General features: G+C 33.2%; 1 protein-coding gene across 2 annotated transcripts in view; it reads right to left on the reverse strand.

Annotated features, from left to right (window-relative positions):
• Positions 1–7,601: 7,601 nt before the first annotated feature.
• Positions 7,602–20,542, reverse strand: part of Lrp1b (LDL receptor related protein 1B) — a 1,970,757-nt gene continuing 1,957,816 nt past the window's right edge. The window contains exons 88-91 of one of the 2 annotated variants that reach the window (XM_021181392.2): positions 13,914–14,004; positions 12,654–12,798; positions 10,766–10,864; positions 7,720–9,429 (exon numbers count right to left, since the gene is read on the reverse strand). In XM_021181392.2, coding sequence (XP_021037051.1) covers positions 9,289–9,429; positions 10,766–10,864; positions 12,654–12,798; positions 13,914–14,004 — 476 coding nt within the window. In that variant the 3' untranslated portion in view covers positions 7,720–9,288. Of the gene's footprint in view, positions 9,430–10,765; positions 10,865–12,653; positions 12,799–13,913; positions 14,005–20,542 lie in introns of both variants that reach the window. The other variant, XM_029472167.1, reaches the window with a different exon arrangement.

The raw sequence follows: 20,542 nt of genomic DNA on the forward strand, positions 1-20,542 counted from the left end.
TCTGCCAATAATACAAAATAAATAGCCATAAATATACTGAGCATGTGTTTAAACAAAAGTTTTCTCTCTCAGCCTCTTTTCCATACTGGCCAATACATTTATGATCTCCTCTGATTATATTCATAGTCATATTGACCATCCCTTCCAATTCTTCCTTCAGTAGAAACCATATTCCATTTATCTACTAGTTTCTTAGTCAGTCTGGTTATAGTGAAAATATACTCTAGAAATAACAAGGCTTTAACATATATATTGTAAAATTTAGGCTAATATCATCTACTAGAATGGGAGATTAAATTATCATGTATGGGCATCAATGGAGAGGACCTTGATCCTATGAAGGCTCAAGCCCCAGTGTAGGGTAATACCAAGGTAGGGAGGTGGGAGTGTGTGGGTGAGGGAGCACCCTCATAGAAGTAGGGAGGTGGGATGAGCTTTGGGTTTTCTCGGGGAAAACTTGGAAAGGAGATAACATTTTCAATATAAATAAATAAAATATCCAGTAAAAAAAAAAAGCAAGAAACTGAAAAAGAAGAAAAGGGAGGAGGAGGAGGAGGGAGAAGAAGGAGGAAGAAGAAGAAGAAGAAGAAGAAGAAGAAGAAGAAGAAGAAGAAGAAGAAGAAGAAGAAGAAGAAGAAGAAGAAGAAGAAGAAGAAGAAGAAGAAGAAGAAGAAAAGAGGAGGAGGAGTTCTAGCCTGTGTGTTTGAGAAGCTTTTGAAACCTTTATGAGGTAGAGCCCAGCTGAAGGAAGTGTACCACTGGGACAAATTTCACCATTTTATAGCCCAGTGCCCTTTTCTGTCTACTCACAGTCCTGAGTACATATGCAGTGTGAAGCGCTTCTTCCCATTGTTGCTGTCAGTGGGAAGTGGAAAAATAGCAACCAATACTGAAACCAAAACTCAAAACAACAAATACAAAAAAAGAAAGAAACAAAATCCCAAAGAAACAAACCACAAAACCCTCCAAAACCACCACCACCACCACCACCACCACCACCACCACTACCACCAACAACAACAACCAAAAAAAAACAAAAGACATATAAGCACTATCAAATTATTTACTGACCAGAAAAATTCACTCAGAAAACTTCAGATAATAAAGAATTATGGTGTGATAATTGTTATTGTCATATTAGTGTGGCTTTTTTAAACTTTATGATGTGATGAGATTATTTTTATACTCATTTTTTATACTTTGGTTTTCATACTTTATGATGCCATGAGCTTATTTTTATACTCAATTTTTATACTTTTGTTTTTATACTTTATGATATGATGGGATTATTTTTATACTAGTTGCCTAAGATAATCTTTAAGACTTTTTCCCTGTCCTCTGATTATTGTCATCTCATTTTCTTTAGAGAAAATGACAAAAGTAAACGCAGAATCCAGCTCACTTGAGTGATGATATCCTGCTCATTGTAAGGCTTGATGCAGTGAAGACTAGATCATGGAGGTAAGCAAATATCTTTATGATTAGCCTTGGGATACTATCTCTACTTCCCCTCTTCTCCTAGATGACTAGAATCTCTCAAGGCTCTGTGCATGCTGTCACTCACTCTTTCTGTGAGTTCATGAGTGCAATAATCCTCTTGTGTTTATAATACACTATTTCCTGGAAGTCATCCACCAATTCTGCCACCTACAATATTTCTATGTTTTCTTTTGCATAGGTCCTGGATATTTGAGGGATTTATTGGAGTGCCACTGAGTATATCACCTGCAGTTGAGGGTAGACCATTTGTCCATAAATAGCCAACACAGAAAGAATTTTACTATTTTTCTTCCATTATGGCCCTTTTCTTTCACTTTTGCTTGTAGGCTTATTTTTTTTTTAGTTTTATCTTTAGTCATTTAGTTGTTGGTTTGGGGTTTTTTTCTTTCTGTTTTGTTTTGTGAGTCAGAGAAAAAAACATATAAATTGAAGTTGATAGAGAAGTAAGAGGATCTGAGAGGAGCTAGGGGAGGGTAAATATAACCATAACAGAAATGTAAACTCTTATTGGATTATCCAGGTTGTCCTAATCATATGAACATTTTAATGTAGAGAGCTCTCCTCACCTGGAAAGAGCAGGTCCAAAATATAGGGTTCTATGGGCTGATGCCCAATGTTTTCAGGTCTTACTTGTTCATATAGGAAATAACACTAATACCCCCAATAGGTAAGAAACAAGGAAATGGGAAGTTCAGTTCCATATCTGCAAGCAATTGTATTCTGCTCCTATCCTGAATATAATTTGAAGAAATCCTTATCAGAGCAGATTAATTGATATCAGCCTTGAGAAACTTTGTCTAAAACTAAATAAGTCAATCTTAAATTTTGACAAAGAACTATAAGACATATATACCTATTGTTTTAAGCTTATGAGTTTGGTAATTCGTTATAGCACTAAAAGAATACTGATGGAGAGAAAAATTAACTATAGCTAAAGACATCTATCTTCTGTTAAATCACAGGGCACTGAGCTTCTACTTTCAGCAAGCCTAGGAGAAAGGGTTGTGAGGAAGCCAGAGCTGATTGATGAGCTTAGAAACAAAGTGTTTGGAGAAAAGAGATAGCAACATATCTCAATGGATAAATTGCCAGCAATGAAAGCTGAACAGTGAGTAGAAAACAATTCACCAGGATTCTATGCCTATGGAATATACAACTTTTAGGATTAAAATAAGAACTTCCTTAAAGGCGTTTTCTGGATCTAATGAGATGATCATATGGTTTTTGTCTTTTTGTTTATATGATGAATAACGTTTATGGATTTAAGTAGGTGTAACTATCCCCGAATCTTTGGGTTAAAACATATTTCTTGATCATGGTGGACAATCTTTTTGATATGTTCTTGCACGTATTTTATTGAGTAGTTTGCATGTAAGTTCAAAAGAAAAAAGGGACTGTAAATATCATTGTAGGGTCTTTACATGGTTTAATTGTCATGTTTATTGGGTTCATAAAAGGAATATGGTCATGCTTCTTCTGCGTCTATGTTGTAATATAATTTAAGGAGTACTCTGTTAACTCTGAAAGTCTGGTAGAAAGTTCTACTAAAGACCTCTGTCCCTGATTTTAGATGTCCTTGCCATTTTTGGTTTTTGTTTATTTGGTTGGATGATTGGTTGGTTGGCTTGTTGGGAAATTTTAATGATTGCTTCTACTTCATTAGGGGTTGTGATTCTGTTGAAATTGCTTAGCTGTTCTTGATTTAACTCCTGCAAGTGCTATGTATCTAGAAAATTGTCCATTTCTTTTAGATTTTACAGTTTGGTAGAGTATGAGTTTTTAAAGTATATCCTTATGAGTATTCAGATTTCTTCACTGTCTGTTGTTCTGTCCTCAAATTGTTTTTTAATTGGTAATTTTATTTATTTACATTTCAAATGTCCCACTTCCCAGTTTTCCCCTATGCAGCAATCCCCCCCTCCCCCATATCCCTCTCTTCCTGTCTCTGTGAGGGAGCTCCCTCCACCCACCCACCCTCTCATGCCTCACTGCCTTAGCATTTCCCTATGCTAGGACATCATCCTCCACAGGATCAAGGGCCTCTCCTTCCACTGATGCCAGATAAGCCAATCCTCTATCCCAAATGTCATTACTGATTTTGTTAATTTGGATCTTTTCTCTCCTAACCTTTTAGTTAATCAGGATAAAACTTTATTAATCATACTGATTTTCTCAACAACAACAACAAAAAAAAAACCAAAAAACAAACTTTGTGTTTTACTTTCTCTTTTATTGCTTTGTTGTTTATTTGTTTCCATTTTATTGATTTTTGTCCCAAAGTTATTTCCTTTCAACTACTCTTTTGAGTATGGCTCCTTCTTTTCCTTCTAGAGCTTTCAGGTACATTCTTAAGTTGCTAGAATATTATGTATCTTTATTTTATTTATTTATTTTTTTTACATAGGAAAGAGTGCTATGGATTTACCTCTTAGAGCTACCTTCATTGTGTACCATGAATTTGAGTATGTGTATTCACTTTCATTCAGTTCTGGAAACTCTCTTAATTCTTGTTTTGATTTTTTTTTAATCACTGAGTTGTTCAGTTTCCATGAGTTTGTAAACTTTCTATCCCTTTGTTATTGTTGATGTCCAAATTTAATATCTGGTGATTATATAGGATTCATACTCTTATGTCAATTTTCTTATACATGTTGAAACTTTCTTTGTGTTTTAGTATATGTGCAAGTTTGAAGAAAATTCTGTGAGAGGCTCAGTATAACTATATTATTTTGTGTTTCTGTGAAATGTTCTGTAATATTTTGTTAGATTCACTTGGTTTGTCATGTCAGTTACTACCAGCATTTCTCATTGTTTTTGTTTAGATATCTTGTCTGCTGGTGAGTGTGGTGTTTACTCTATTAGTGTGTGAAGATCATTGTGTGATTTAAGGCTAATATTGTTTCTTTTATGAACCAGAGTGCCCCAATGTTTGGTACATAGATGTTAGGAATTGAAACATCCTATTGCTAGTATTTCCTCTGATAGGATGTATTGTCATTCCTCACTTTTATGATTAGTTTTGGATTGAAATCTATTTTATCAGATTTAAAATGGCTACACCAGCTTTCTTTTAAGTCCATTTGTTGGATTGTCCCTCTCTATCCTTTTATATTGAGAAGATGACTTTGATAATAAGGTATGTTTCTTGGTTGGAGTAGAATGATGGATGCAGTTGTTGCATCTACTGTGTTACTCTGACGCTATATATCAGGGAATTCAGGGCATTGATGTTAAGTGATAGCAATGAGCAATGTTTGTTGATTCCTTTTATTTTGTTGTTGTTGTTGTTGTTGTATATGTGCTTGTATGTGTGCATGTGACTTATGTGTTTCCCTCTTTTGATTCGAAGGTCTGGATTTACTTATTGCCATTTACTTTTGGGACCTAGTTAATGCCTTTAGTTTGGGAGTTTTCTTGTATGTGCCTTCTGTAGGACTGGATTTGTGTGTGTGTGTGTGTGTGTGTATTGCTTAAATTTGTTTTACTTTTCACGCATTGTCATATTTTCTCCCATCTCTACATATAGGACATTTTTTTTCTGGGTAAAATAGTCTGAGATTAAATCTTTGGAGTCTTATTGGAGCTTGTTGGACATCTGAACAGGGCCTTTTGGCTTTTATTGTCTCTTTTGAAAGTTGGGGGTTACTCTAACATCTCTGCTTTTATGTGTTATTTATTTCTCTTCTCTTTCAGCTTTCAATATTCTTCATTTTTCTACATGTTTTGTGTCGGTTACTATGTGCTCAGGGGACTTTCTTTTCTGGTTAAGTTTATTTGGTATTATGTATGCTTTTTTAGTTTAGGATTTTTTTTTCTATGATTTTGCCAAAAATATTTTCTATGCCTTTGACCTAAATTTCTTTTCCCTCCTCTAGTCTCATTATTCTTAGATCCAGTTTTTTTCATGAATAGCCATATTTCCTGGATGTTTTGTGTCACATACTTTTAGATTTAACATTTTAATCAACCAAGGTATCCATTTATTCTCTTGTGTCTTCAATGCCTAAGGTCTGTTGTATTCTGCTGGTCAGCAGTCACCCTTCTTGTTCCTCTGGCATATGTCTAAATGACTCCTAATAAATACTAAGTTTACTCATATTATGTAATATTGAGGAAGCAGATGTCTGGTTAAATGAACTGATTATAGTGTATTTTAGTAGTGTATTTTAAAACTGGTCACTGATCACCTCTGAGGTCTTTTTAGAAATTTAATCAATTAGGTAAAACTGCTTGGAGAAGCAAGCCAAAGTAGCTGTAATTTTTCCAATATGTAATAATATTTTTCATCCAGGGACTCTATTTAAAAATATAAAGATATGGGTTAGAAAGTAAGTCCTAGGCTGGAGTAGCAGCATCTTCTAAAACCTGGCAGGGTGATACATGATATAATAACAGCATTTGAAAGGCAGAGTCAGGAGTTTCTGGTCTTAGGTATAGATGTATCTAATTCAAACATAAATATTTTTAAAAAGACCTGGAGAGATGGATGATTGGTTAAGGTGTCTTGGCTCTAAATCTGAGTGTGATCTCAAGTAGATCACACAATAGAATGAAGGTATATGCTCCTGTATGCTGCCCTCTGGCTTCCACATGTGTGCTACACCCCTCCCACTAAATAAACAATACACAGTTTAAGTGGTACATAGGGAAGGACAAATAGAAATGATCAATTGCCTTCTACTAATTTAGGAATGATTTTCCTACTGGCATTTGGAAACTGCAGCAATTTGCATGTTGTAGTTAATTATAACTACCCATACTGTACTCTTAATATTTAAAGTCTTCATATTTGAGTTTTCATTAAAACAAAATACAATGCTCTTTCAGTAAAAGCAAGATCTTAAGTCTCAACCTTCGGAGTCATGAAAACAAGTGTTGCTCATCCCACAGCAGACATAAAGGTCAAAAAACAACTTGCAGAAGTTAGTCCTCTTTTCTATCCTGCGGGTCAGTGGGCTTGAGTGCAAGCTTACAGGATATGTGACAGGTGGTTTTTCCTACTGAGCTATCTCTTTGGAGATACCATTGTTTTGTTGAGGAGTTGTTTTGTTTTATGATTGCTTTTGGCATTATTTGATTGTAACATCCCATAAGATGGATAATTGTATTTCCCCACCAAAATAGCTGACAGTATCTCTAGAAATCATTCAGTCATGCAGCATTGTTGGTATGCTGTTGTCATCACCTTAATGGATAGAGTCCAGGAACTGAAATTAATAGTCATCCCTGGAAAGGACAACTTGAGAATTACTGCCCTTAGATTTTGAGAGGCTGATAATCCTTGTTCTATGGTAATAAATTTATAGAAAGTTCAGGTTTGTTAAGAACCATTAACTTAAAAAAAATTCTCATACCAAAGCATGAAGAAATTACCCAGAAAGCATTATTTTGTATGACTGATAAAGAGCTATCAATATGGAGATTTATATAATTGAGTTTTTAAAGAATTTACTTAGCTTTTTGTAAGAGAAAATTACAAAATATAATTATATAGAACTTATACAATAGGAATAGAGATTGACTAACAGAAAAATTAGAGATTAAATTTCAGTAAATAAAATTTGTTCAGTTGATTGAATTTAATTTTTCAGCCAATAAAAATATGAACTTGTGGGAAAGTGAACAGGGATCTAGGGAATGATCAACTTTTGCTCTCTTTAGCAAAAAACTCACGTGAATGTGTATTTCACAAGCTCCTAACTGAAAAAAAATCATAAATTATAGGTTTTGTTTGCAGAATAATACTAATAAACAATACCCCTTAAATTGAGCATTGTATGCATTTTTTCCATGAAGTACATTGTTTTCTAAAGAAAAGAAGAGGGATAATAATGGCTTATTACAGTTACATGATTGTATGTGTAATATACTTCTTTCTGTTGTAATTGGGAGTTTATGGTAAGAACAAGAAGTCAGTGAAAGGCAAATGCAAGGAAACCTTTCCACTTCAAGAGAGAAACTCTTCTTTAGGTACACTGTGAAAAAGTATTCAGTGACAGCTCTCATACCCTGGGAAGGGTTTTCTAAGATAATCTTAGTATATTTAAACCATATAATGAAAGGACTTTTGTTGGTTTAAAAACTACCAAACACAAGCACTTAAATATGTAGAATTTCATTTAAATAAGTCAGTCAACAATTTTTATAAAGTATTTAACACTTCATTGTAGAAACATAGGCAAAATGACTATTATAACCAAAATGAAAAATACTGTTCAATTTAAAAAATGTACTTAAACAAGAACCTGAAAAAGTTTATGGTATGCATAACATTGTTCAAGCAAATCACACAAGTATTACATAAACCAATATTCTATAAAGGCCTCAGTATGGCAAAGTTTAGAAATAGGTAGTATGCATGCACATAGTACAACAAAAAGTTTCCTTATAAAACAGCAGTTTTTAATGCTTGTACAAAGGGATATAGAGCAACCACAAACATATTTCATCTGTTAGATTAATACATTATGACAGCTAAAAGTCAGTCATGTCTATCAGAGGGACAAAAACCCCCCACAGCTTATGAATAAAACTTTTGTGCCTTTAAAGATATTTGTATAAAAATGCTATCTTTTTATTCAACTTAAATAAACCATATTTGTTACAATCAAAATTTGAAAACAAATGAACAAAGTGAATGGGTCTGTATGTTTTGTATAAACAAAGAGAAAACAAATTACAAATGCTAATGGCACAGAATAGACTCTCCACCAGGCATCATGGCAAGTAATTGTTTTAGCTTGAAAGATTTTTTGAATCATAGTTGAATTGAGAGGACAAATAATTAGTCATATGGCATGTCAAAAATCCTTACCAATTACTTTATACAAACAAAATTCTCTTTGACCTGACAAAGAGAGTGTCTTCACAAACCTAAAATTTTGGTATCATTTTGTATGGTTGCATGTGGTTTTCTAGTGCTCAGCATGATTAAGAGGTAATAATTATCCATAACATGAACATACCTGGAAATAAATACATAAGACATGAGGTCTCATAACCTGCTGTGCTCTTGGCTGGCTATGTGTCTTAGGATTGAGGAGAAGCAAAAGGTCCTATTACACAACAAGCTCTCTTAGTCCTGTTATAGTTATATGTTTGCTATGTTCTATCAACCTAAATACCACTATTGTTACAGGGGTCATTTATTCTGTATATCAAAGAGTCTATTAAACTTTTGGAAAATAAGTCATTTTGATTCATGCAAATTATGTCCTTTTAAAAGTTTTTTTCTCCAAAATTCTAGTTATTCCTCTCTGTCCCCACAGAATAATTGCAAAGCAGGAGATGCTGACCTCGTATGAGCTATGTATTCTCAGCCAAGTCTGAATCCATGTTCATGGGCATGAAGAAGAGAGTTTGTCCTTTCAATTCCCCAGAAACTACAATGACATTGTATTAAAATTTTCAGAGAATAGAATGCTAAAGTGTAGAGTACTTTGCTGATTACGGAGAACAAAAAATTCTTATAAAATAGATTGCTCATATTAACTCTACAAAGGAATATGGTTTTGTTGTTTTTAGGTTTTAACAAATTTAAAGGTGTGTCATATCAGCAGCATCGTTGTAAGTTTTAGTGTAGTGCAGTTATTTTTTCATAAAAATACCTTAAAAATGGTGAATCAATATTCATTAGCAAAAAATAAAAGCCCCAAAACTCAGAAAACAATTAACGAGGAATAAGATAAAGAGATAATGTTGATGCTAAAATAAGTATAATAGTGTTGGAACATATAAAAGTAATCCTTATATTTTATACATTTATACAGCATAGAAAAGTGTCCTTCATTATGCTACTGTTTCTCTGATGCCAATTTCAATTTTCTTTGGAAGAAGTTCTTTCCGTTCATCCACACTTGCTAAGGAGTTTCGACAGTTCTGTCCATCCATATATAATTTTGCGTATACTGGGTTGGAGTAATTTGTTGGCTGAAGGGTAAAGAGAATAAATTGAGTTTTACTATCATTTTGACCAAATTAATTAATTTGTAGAATATTTGTTCTTAATGATGACATGTAATTTAATTACTATGTTCATAGATTTTAGTCCACTTTAATGTAGAAACATAACTACATTTTAAGGTAGCTTGAGACAAAACAGAAGCTTTGAAACAAAAGTAAAAGCCAGTATAACTGTGAAACTTATACCGTAGCTTTAATATAAAATGGTAAACGTAATTGTTTCAAGCATATCTGGCCTTTAACACATTGTCCCCACCATGACTACTGGTGGAAGTCCACAGATGGATGCAACAGTTATCTAACTGGTTTACTCTTCTAATTTTTCAATGTGAATTAAACATAATTAAATGAAGAGAAATCAAAACAACAGAATATATTAGGTATATACCTTTAAAGTAAAAATAGTATTTTTTATTTCAAACAACCTACATGTACTTGCTTTGGAAATATCTCTGGATTCTTCCCAGTAATCTTGAATTCAGAGAAAGATGTGACGTTTTAGAGGCATGGTTGATTTTGAACCATAATCAAGGCTAACAAGGAAGCTCTCTCAGTTGAAAATAATATTCAATATTCACTATTAAAGAAACTGAAACTTTACACAAAAAAGTGCCACTTCAGTTATATTTTTGTTAAGAGTTTCAGTTTAGTTTGTGTTTTTCTTTTTCATGCAGTATCTTAACCTTTGTTACAGCAAGGAAACATGTAGTCTTTATAGCATGCACACTCTAAGACAAACAATGAGAATGAAAAGGACTTGATGGTCAGCCGCAAGAGGTCTGAGGACCCTGTACATCCATGATCTTTTGTTCTACCTAAAATGAGATTTGTGACTCTGGACAGAATACTTGTTTTCTAAACACAGTAACTAAATCTTAAAAATAACTAAGATTTAATTATACCATCTCTAATTTGTCTAAAATATGACATTTTATGTACATTTTAATTTAGCGTTGCATAATATATATACAATCTAAATATACCTATCTATAATTAAAATAAATAAATTTAAATTCATTCACTTTACATTTATTTTTATAAATCTAGCTGGCCACAATTTAAAATTCTTCCAAATTCCATAGCGGGAATACTATCAACATAATAGCTGGTCTAAACTGGTAATGGGCTTTAGAAACATTCTTATATGTAAAGTCTGCAAAAGTCTGAGACTTTAATGCTAATTTGCAAACTCTTGTTAATTTAAACCATGATAAGGGCAAGCTCTGTCCAAGTCAAGAGTGGCTCTGTGAATGGTGAGGGTATGAAATGGGATGGGAAGGAAAAGATAGGCTGTTTCTCTCACCCCAGATGTTAGTGGTCCTTTCAAATCAGAGTTTAGGTAGATGGGCGGTGCTGTATGTGGGAGCTTGAAAGCACTGGACCCTCCCCCTATGTACCTGGACTGTACATAAACAGAAAATTTTATCTCATCTAATGACATGGAAACATTTTTTACTGATACAAAATATAATTCAATGATACAATTAATGTAAATTTGCCTTTAATTCTAGGCCACACCAGGAAGCTTATGTCAACATACAGAATTGAGATCTTTATGTCAGAGGTGTGAACCGTAGGTCCTGGTTCCTGACCTATGCTGTGCATGAAGAACATCGACTTTTGTGTAACCCTGAACAATCCTCCAGTGAAGATTTTGACATTAAAATTTCAGAATTTGGACAAGAGTCTTTTTTGAAGACTCAGCTATCCTCTTTTAACAATTGATCATCACTTTATAATTTTAGAATAAAATTATCTTTCTTAGAACATCTGGAAGAAATCCAGAAGTCTATTTTTTAAGATGGCTTTCTTTTTCATAGATAAATTTCCAAGTGTGCCAAGCACATATAATCTTTCAATGTAATTGAATATAGGTAAATGTAGTTACCTTCATGCAGTAATTTAGAGTCACACTGCAAATATTACTAACCAGAAAGGAATAAACTGTTAACTCATATCTTAAACAATTTTATCAATTCAGTCATCTAAATGGTAAATGTATATTTTTGAGTGCTCAGTTAAATTACATATGAGTACACTGAAATCATATATGAAGGACCTAAAGCATGGTTTAATTTTCATAGGGTAGTGTGTAACTATTACAATAAGTTCTGTTGCTTCTAAGTCTAAATAATTGTATTGATTTAAGTACTAGGACCTAAAATAACAAAGGGATTTTAGAACTTTTCATGAAAAGCTGAGGGGTTCATTCCATCAGTTCATGTTACATGAGGGTCACTGTTCTTCCTTAAAACATTCTGGAAGGATGCCAGAAGTCTAATTGTTTAAAATGGCTTTCTTTTTCACAGATAAATTCCTATGTGTGCCAAGTTCTTTTAATGTCAAGCATCCTGTATTATAGTAATGTAAGCATTACTTATTTTATGGAAAGTTCCAATGTAAGAATTTGCTAGTTACTAAGATTAGTCCTAATGAAGTTGTACTAATGAATTTAAGTATATAATTGGTCAATGTGTTAATACTATAAGGTACAGTCTGGACAAGCGTCATTAATAACGAAGTAGCTAGAAAATAGTTCAGTAAATATGGGCTCAGATAATTAAGACAAATTAATCTTTGTATACTTAATTTATGTAAATATTTGCTTCATTTGAGCGGACTGTAATAATACGTCACAGAAACCTTTAAAAAGTTATGTACAATATTAATAAAAAGCTACATATGACTGTTGAATGTTTCAAATAAATAAATTTATTATATTACATAACAGATTTTTTCTCCCTGGAATTTAGTTAAAAAATAAGCTTCAGGACGCAGCTTTGTTAACTTTTCAACAAGACAATATGGTGATCAAACTAATTATACTGAAGTTGAACCAATGAACTCTTTTCATAATGAAAAATGAAGTACCCATTACTTCAACATCATGCTGTACATTAGTGATGCTATCACCCCATATATCTTGTTATTACCCTAAATAAAATTCCATCTTTGTAAACTAAGTGAATATATATATATACATATATATTTTATATAATGTACTATTTACTAGTATTTCCCAATGAATATCCCATGTATTTTCCTTTGGAAGACCACAGATAACTCAATATATGTTAAAGTCTTTTACTGTAAGTATAGATATTACAAAAGCATAATTAATTTCAGAATTCCGTAGTGGTTTTGACTCAGGAATGTTAGTATTCTCTACTCATGATTTCAAGAAATATTACCTTTACTGGATCTATCATGAAACTTGGTTCTAAAAGACCCCCATCACCGTGGTCGTGGTCCACTTCATACATATTGTATGATGGATTGCCGATTTCTACATTTATTCCTCCATTGATGATAGGCTGCCTTCTAATTGTCTTTGTTCTATAATATGTGGAGATAAAGTTAAGTATCAATTGCAAAGACATCGCAATTTAAGCTCTATACGATTAAAATATTTACTCATTTGCTGACATGGTACAATTGATAAATTTTGAATAAAATATGAATAAGAAAAGTTTGATAACAGATTTTTCAGATCACAAAGGAAAAGAAAACTCAATTTCACCATTTAGTTTAAATTAAAGTGATTTAACAATGCACAAAACATATTAAAAGTTGCTGGGTGTGGTGGCGCACACCTTTAATCCCAGCACTTGGGAGTCAGAGGCAGACGGATTTCTGAGTTCGAGGCCATTTTGGTCTACAAAGTGATTTCCAGGACAGCCAGGGCTATACAGAGAAACCCTGTCTCTAAAAACCAAAACCAAACCAAACCAAAACAAAACAAACCAAAACCAAACCAAACCAAACCAAACCAAAACAAAAATTCATATTAAAAGTAAGATTATACTGAGCACAATGCCACTTTAGTAGAAAGCTCACAATTCAGCTATAAGCTAAATTCCTACTTTTTTTCTCTGGGTTGAAAATTAACTAACAAAAATGTGATAAAGAAACTTTGAAATATTTTGTTTATAACCTCTAATGCAATGACTATAATACTATTTTGTAAACTCTCATATTCCAGATTAATTAACATCTATAGAGCTCTATAGATACAGTTATATAAAATAAAATACATCCAGTTCTTGGAAGATAAAGGAAATTAATGCACATTACCCATTAGTAGTGTATTTTATAACATACTTGCATAGAAATAAATAGACTTATGCCAACAATTATATACAGTAAACTAATAAGACAATCTTCAGATAGCTTTGCTTATTCAAGGAAAGATCACAAGAAATGTAAATTCTACAGAAATTGTTAATGTTATGCCACTGTTAGTTTCATTAGACTACATACATGGATTGATTCTGTCAACATAAAATGAAGGAATACTTGTATAAATTGTAGCAATTTTAAGTGAAATCAGGGGTAACTAATTTGAAAAATTGTTTTGTAATTAGAATAATTAACCTCATTTTTAAGAGGAAAATAAAAACATTTTTAGCACTTTCATATGACTCAGTCAAACTGAGAGGATGGCATCTTACCTTCTTTTTCTCTTACAAACCACTAAACCAATCACTAGAGTGGTTACCAAGGTCACCAAAAGGACAAGTGGCACGATGATAGCAATGCTCCCTGGAAAGACATTGATCCATGGATGAACAAATGAACAAATGATATAAAGGTTAGCATTACTAAACTGTCACATTAGATCATATCAGCACTAATGTGAACAAAAATAAAGCATGGAAAAAAATGTTTGTATTCTGAGGTCATAACTACCACATCATCTTACCAAAGAGCCTGTTGGGATGGTTGGTTATAAATTAACTTTTGCTTATAAATTACATTTAAAGTTTTGACATTTAGAGCTAATTTTTATTTCTGAATTACTGATTACTACCACATTTATGAGCACACAATTATGAAAGTAAACATTGTAGGTTAATGATTTCTGAATATATTTGCATTCAATTTTATTGACTAAAATTCCACAAATAAGGTATTGTTCTGATATATATATATATCAGAAATATATATATATATATATATATATATATATATATATATATATATATATATAATTAGCCATTGTACCTATGGCAGGTCAAATGGCATCATGGTCAAGTACCAAAGACATGATACTTTTATTTGGATATGCATATACAGAAGCATCTGTTTCTTGGATTTCTTTGGAATGATATGCTCTTGCCATTAAATGAGTGACAAGAATAATAATTAGATGTCTGACACTTCTGAACTCTATGTTCTGACACACCCAATAGTACATATACATAAATACATGTAGGCAAATAGTTATACAAATAACATAAAATGAATATATACTAATTTTTAATAGAAGAATCAGAGAGTTGTTTCTTTATTAAATAAATAAATAAATAAATAAATAAGGAATTGATGTTCTCTTTTTCTAAATTCCAACTCCAGAATAGTTTCAGAAAAATATTTATGGAGCTTTGATTTATGTTGAAAATGTTTACATTTTTTATGTTCTTGGAAATAGTGTTAGTATCTGTATTCTTAACATTTGTCTTAAATGCTGTGTTTAATTTTTCTGTATCTGATCATAAGAAAAATCAGAGAAATATTGCGTTTCATTCATAGGTAGAAAGTGTAGTGGGATAGTGATTTTATCAGACAGCATTTCTTCTGAATCAAATCATTTACCCTTTGTTGTTAATATAATTGTATGGTGGTATCCTAGAATTGAATACCAAGAATAGTAAAAAGAAGCTGGATGTAAGGGCCACTTTATAGCAGAAATATTAAATAGCACTTCTGAGCTAACCATGTTAACTTTTTTGCTAGGCTAACAGTGCACATGAAACCAGGCTTTCCATAGTCATCCAATCATTCAGTCTAAATACCTTATGCAACAAGTAACTTAGAAACAATATTGCCTAGCATTTAACCCAAACATAAATATTGCAAACATTTATAAATTAAAATCAGAACTTATGCTATATGATAACTTCTCTGCATTTCCATGGTTGTATAAAATACTAGAGAAGAAGTTAATCATCCCACTATTCCCAGTGTGCAGACAGTCTATCAGAGTGACTGATTTTCCAATAGTTATAAATAGAGGATACATAAGGGAGATCAACTATCGGAGATGAATTACCAAAGTATCTGCAAGTATTTATTACAAAAAATTCGTGTAAGTTTTACATATATTTCAACTGATTAATCTTAACTTGACAAATATCTTCACTTCACTGTATATTATTCTTGCATTTAACATGAGATCATCAGTAAATGTGTAAAGACAACCAATACTAGATTCAAAGTATGCAGCATGCTTTCTTCTCAGTGTAATTGTAAATTATTCATATATTTATATAATTACCTGCTCTATCTAGTTTCTGCTATTCCATATGTTATAACTATTAATTATGTATGCAAGAAAACAAACCATCTCTTTTTCTTTTAATTTCCCCACCACAGATGGTAGCTGCAATCCCTATACATTATAGAGCTCTGTTTAAGAGACCAAACATCTGGTATGTTTATGCAACCAATCAAGGTAACTGCAATAATGTTTAATGTTGATGATAAATAATATAGAAAAAAATTCTGTTTTCATTTTTATAAACATTAATGGAAATTACTGACATTATAAAATTCAAAAATATAAAGTTAGTTAAGAATTTTTGCTTTTTTTCTTCTGCCTGTTTTGTCTGATTCTGGTTTGTTTTTATTTTATTTATGGTCATATTTTTATTATTTTTAGATGCCTGTTTGGATCCTAATGAGAAAGAAATGATGTGGATTTGGGTGGGTATGAAAGTGAGGAAGAAAATGGAGAATTTGGAGGAGCAGAATTCATAACCATAATATATCATATTAAACAATCTATGTACAGTAAAAAACAAGTAAGATTTAATGTAATGTGCTAATATGTTTTTGACATATAAGAATCTAACCGATTTTTTTGGACATAATAAGTGGATAAGTGGGTTGTTGTAAACTGATTGAAAGTGTGAGAGGTCAGAGGAAACTTGCTCAACTGTGTCATAATGAACACAATATGTCTTCCTTTGTAATGTGGTTCTGAAGATTTTTTTTTTTCTTTTCTGTCCTGGAAGAGCAGTCCTGCATCTCAGCTGAAGTCACAGACTCAGATAAACTCTCTCAATACAAGTTATCATCATCTTACATTGGTATAGCTGTCACCATACTGATAGTGTAGAAAGTTTTATAACCACTCTATGTGCTCACATTTTATACATTTCACAGTATATTTGTGCAAATGACTTTTGCCTCCTTTGGGGCAAAACTTATACTTCCTTTTCCTCTGCAAACAGTAAAGTCCATTCTTATGATGGCCCGAGGCCCATGTGTTCAGTTCTCACTTAACAAATATGTCTTAACATGAACTTTATCTTTAACTTTATCTTTGCTGTATTGATATGCACAGCACTTGAGAATGAAACAAACAAGTTTATTAAACATGCCATCTTGTGGTCATAGTGGTGCATGCTTTCACTCTAAACACAGCATTTGGAACACAAAGGCAGGAAGACCTTTATCATTTTAAGGCCAGCCTTGTTTACAGAGAGGGTTCCACAATATCCAGGGATACATGGAATTCTCATCTCAACAAAAACAACCAACACCACCCACCACCACCACAAAAAATGCATGGTATCTTCAATACTAACTTGTAGAGGCTACACAATGTCTTGGGACCCTAAGGGATGCAAACACATCTAGTCTGGTCATCATTAGAACTAGCCATTGAGAACTGAAGGATGGCTACTCCTCAGCCCTCAAGAGGGTATGGGAACTAAGAGAATTAAAATAAAGCAGTAACCAACCACTGGATTAGAGTGAAGACAGTATAGTTTGATGGTCTTCCTCCCAAGTGTGAATGAGGCATCTTCACTTGGACCCTTCAGCTTGTTGAATTTTGTGAGTTCTGTGGACAGTATCTTGGGTATTCTGTCCTTTTGGTTTTAGCTAATATCCACTTATTAGTGAGTACATACCATGCATGTCCTTTTAGGTCTGAGTTACCTTACTCAGAATGATATTTTCTAGTTCCATCCATTTCCCTGCAAAACTCAAGATGTCTTCATTTTTAAAAGCTGGTTAGTTCATTATGTAAATGAACCACATTTTCTGTATCCATTCTTCTGTCAAGGGACATCTGGATAGTTTCCAGCTTCTGGCTATCACAAACAAGGCCACTATGAACATAGTGGAACATGTGCCCCTGTGGCATGGTGGGGCATCTTTTGGGTATATTCACAAGAGTGGTATGGTTGGGTCTTCAGGTAAATCTCTTTCCAAATTTCTGAGGATCTTCAAGATTGATTTCCAGAGTGGTTGTACCAGTTTACAATCCCACCAGCAATAGAAGAGTATTTTTTTTTCCACATTACCCCCAATATGTGCTGAGGTTTTGATCTTAGTTATTCTGATTGGTATAAAATGGAATCTCAGGGTCATTTTGATTTGCATTTCTCTGATCACTAAGGACTTTGAATATTTCTTTAGAAGTACCTCTCAGCCATTCAACATCACTCTGTGGTGAATTTTCTATTTAGTTCTATACCCCATTTTCTGATTGGGTTCTTTGGTATTTTGGTGGTTAACTTCTTGAGTTCTTTATACATTTTGGATATTAGCCTTCTATCAGATCTGGGGTCAGTGAAGTTTTTTTTTTTTCCCCCTAATCTGTACATTGCTGATTTCTCTTATTGACTATGCCCTTTGCCTTACAGAAGCTTTCCAGTTTCATGTGGTCCCATTTATCAATTCTTTTTTTTTTGTTTGTTTGTTTTTTGTTTGTTTGTTTTTGTTTTTCGAGACAGGGTTTCTCTGTATAGCCCTGGCTGTCCTGGAGCTCACTTTGTAGACCAGGCTGGCCTCGAACTCAGAAATCCACCTGCCTCTGCCTCCCGAGTGCTGGGATTAAAGGCGTGCGCCACCACACCCAGCCTTAGAGCATGAGTCATTGGAGTTTTGTTTAGAAAATTTCCTTTGTGCCAATAAGTTCAAGGCTCTTTCCCACTTTCTCTTCTATTACATTCAGTGTATCTGGTTTTATGTTGAGGTCCTTGATCCACTTGGACTTGAGCTTTGTGCAAGTTGACAAATATGGGTCTATTTTAATTTTTTTACAGACAGTCAGTTATATCAGCACCATTTATTTTTTCCATTGTATATTTTTGGGTTCTTGGTCAAATATCAAGTGTCTCTGTGTGGCTTTATTTCTGGGTTTTCAATTCTATTATTAAAATAACTAGCATGTCTTTCTCTGTACTAATATCATGCAGTTTTTAATCACTATTACTGTGTAGTATAACTTGAGGTTAGGGATAGTGATTCCTCCAGCAGTTCTTTTATTGTTAAGAATTGTTTTCCCTATTCTGTTTTTTTTTTTTTTTGTGGCACTTCCAGATGAATTTGAGAATTGCTTTTTCCATATCTTTGAGGAACTGTGTTTGGATTTTGATGGGCACTGCATTGAATCTCTAGATTGCCTTTGGTAGGATGGCCATTTTTACTACGTTAATCCTACCAATCCATGAGCATGGAAGGTCTCTCCATTTTCTGAGATCTCCCTTGATTTCTTTCTTGAGAGACTTGAAGCTCTTGTCATATAGATCTTTCACTTGTTTAGTTAGAGTTACTCCCACAATATTTTATATTATTTGTGGCTATTGTGAAGGGAGTTGTTTCCCTAATATCTTTATCATCCTATTTATCATTTGTATAAGGAAGGCTACTGTTTTTGTTCGTTTGTTTGTTTTAGTTAATTTTATATCTGGCCACTTTGCTGAAGGTGATTATCAGCTGGAGACGTTCTCTGGTAGAACTTTTGGGGTCGTTTATGTGAAATATCATATCATCCTCACATATTGATAACTTGTCTTCTTCCTTTCTAATTAGTATCCCACTTTTCTTGTGGACAAATGACCTCTGATCATGCTTGAGAAATACTCAACAAACATCTAAATTATTAGATTTTCCTTGAGAGGTTAACAACACCCTTATTTCATCTAGCTGCACTTCCCCTTTATTCAGAATAGGTATAAGCTTTTCGCATGTTTTGTTTTAATTATTATTATATTTTGTTTATTGTGTTCATTACATAGACATGTCTAACAGTAAATACCTTTTACTTAGAAGTGGTCTGTGATTAAAACTATTGAAAGATCAACTCTCTAAATTCTCTAAAGTCTTCTAAACATTACAAAATCAGACATAATTACATTGTCTTGATAGAATAATGGAACTCTATAAGGCTTTCAAGGAAGCTGTATAGAGCGTTAATGTTCTAAACTAATTTAGTAATCGAAATTAACATTATTCTTTGAGTCTAACTTCTCTTTGTACAGGTTGGACCAACACCATGGACTAACGTACATGAACACTCACTAGTGTGAGCATGGTTGAAAGCCATGGTAATCTTGTAGCAATCAGGATATTTTACATGCATGAAGTAGTAATCTAGACTGTAACTAGATATTCCTTCTTATGCAATTTTTCTTTTCCCCTTGAAAGAATGAGTGTAGTAAATTCCTAGTTTAAAAACATGTTGATGTGTCTTCCTTTATAGCCTCTGAGTGGGGTGTTTTCCAGCATTTGGCAGAAAGTTCAATATTCATCTAATAAAATTATTTCTTGGGAAATGTGGCTCCTTTTATGATAATGTGACATCTAAATAGCTAAGAGCACCTTCTTACCCTCTGAAATTACTATTACTTATATGGGCTTTCAGTGAGTGAGAAGAAGGCATGTTTCAGAACAAGGGCAAGCACTATGTGGAACATGCCCCCACACCTGATGTCTTTTGCACCAAAGCTGTTTTATGTAATCTGACATATTTTATTACAAAGAAGATTGACCATGCAGATGTTTGGATATCCTACTCTCAATGAAACAAGTTGGAACATTCTTGATCACCAAGTCACTTTCTATCATTCAATTTTTTTCTGAGAATTGCCTTTAAGAAAATTTTTTTTTAAATTTGGTACACACCTAACCTGGTGCATTATTTTCTATAAAACACTTTCTCGGCCGGGCGTGGTGGCGCACGCCTTTAGTCCCAGCACTCGGGAGGCAGAGGCAGGCGGATTTCTGAGTTCGAGGCCAGCCTGGTCTACAAAGTGAGTGCCAGGACAGCCAGGGCTACACAGAG

Source organism: Mus caroli, chromosome 2 (assembly GCF_900094665.2).
Source record: "Mus caroli chromosome 2, CAROLI_EIJ_v1.1, whole genome shotgun sequence".
Lineage (NCBI taxonomy): Eukaryota > Metazoa > Chordata > Mammalia > Rodentia > Muridae > Mus > Mus caroli.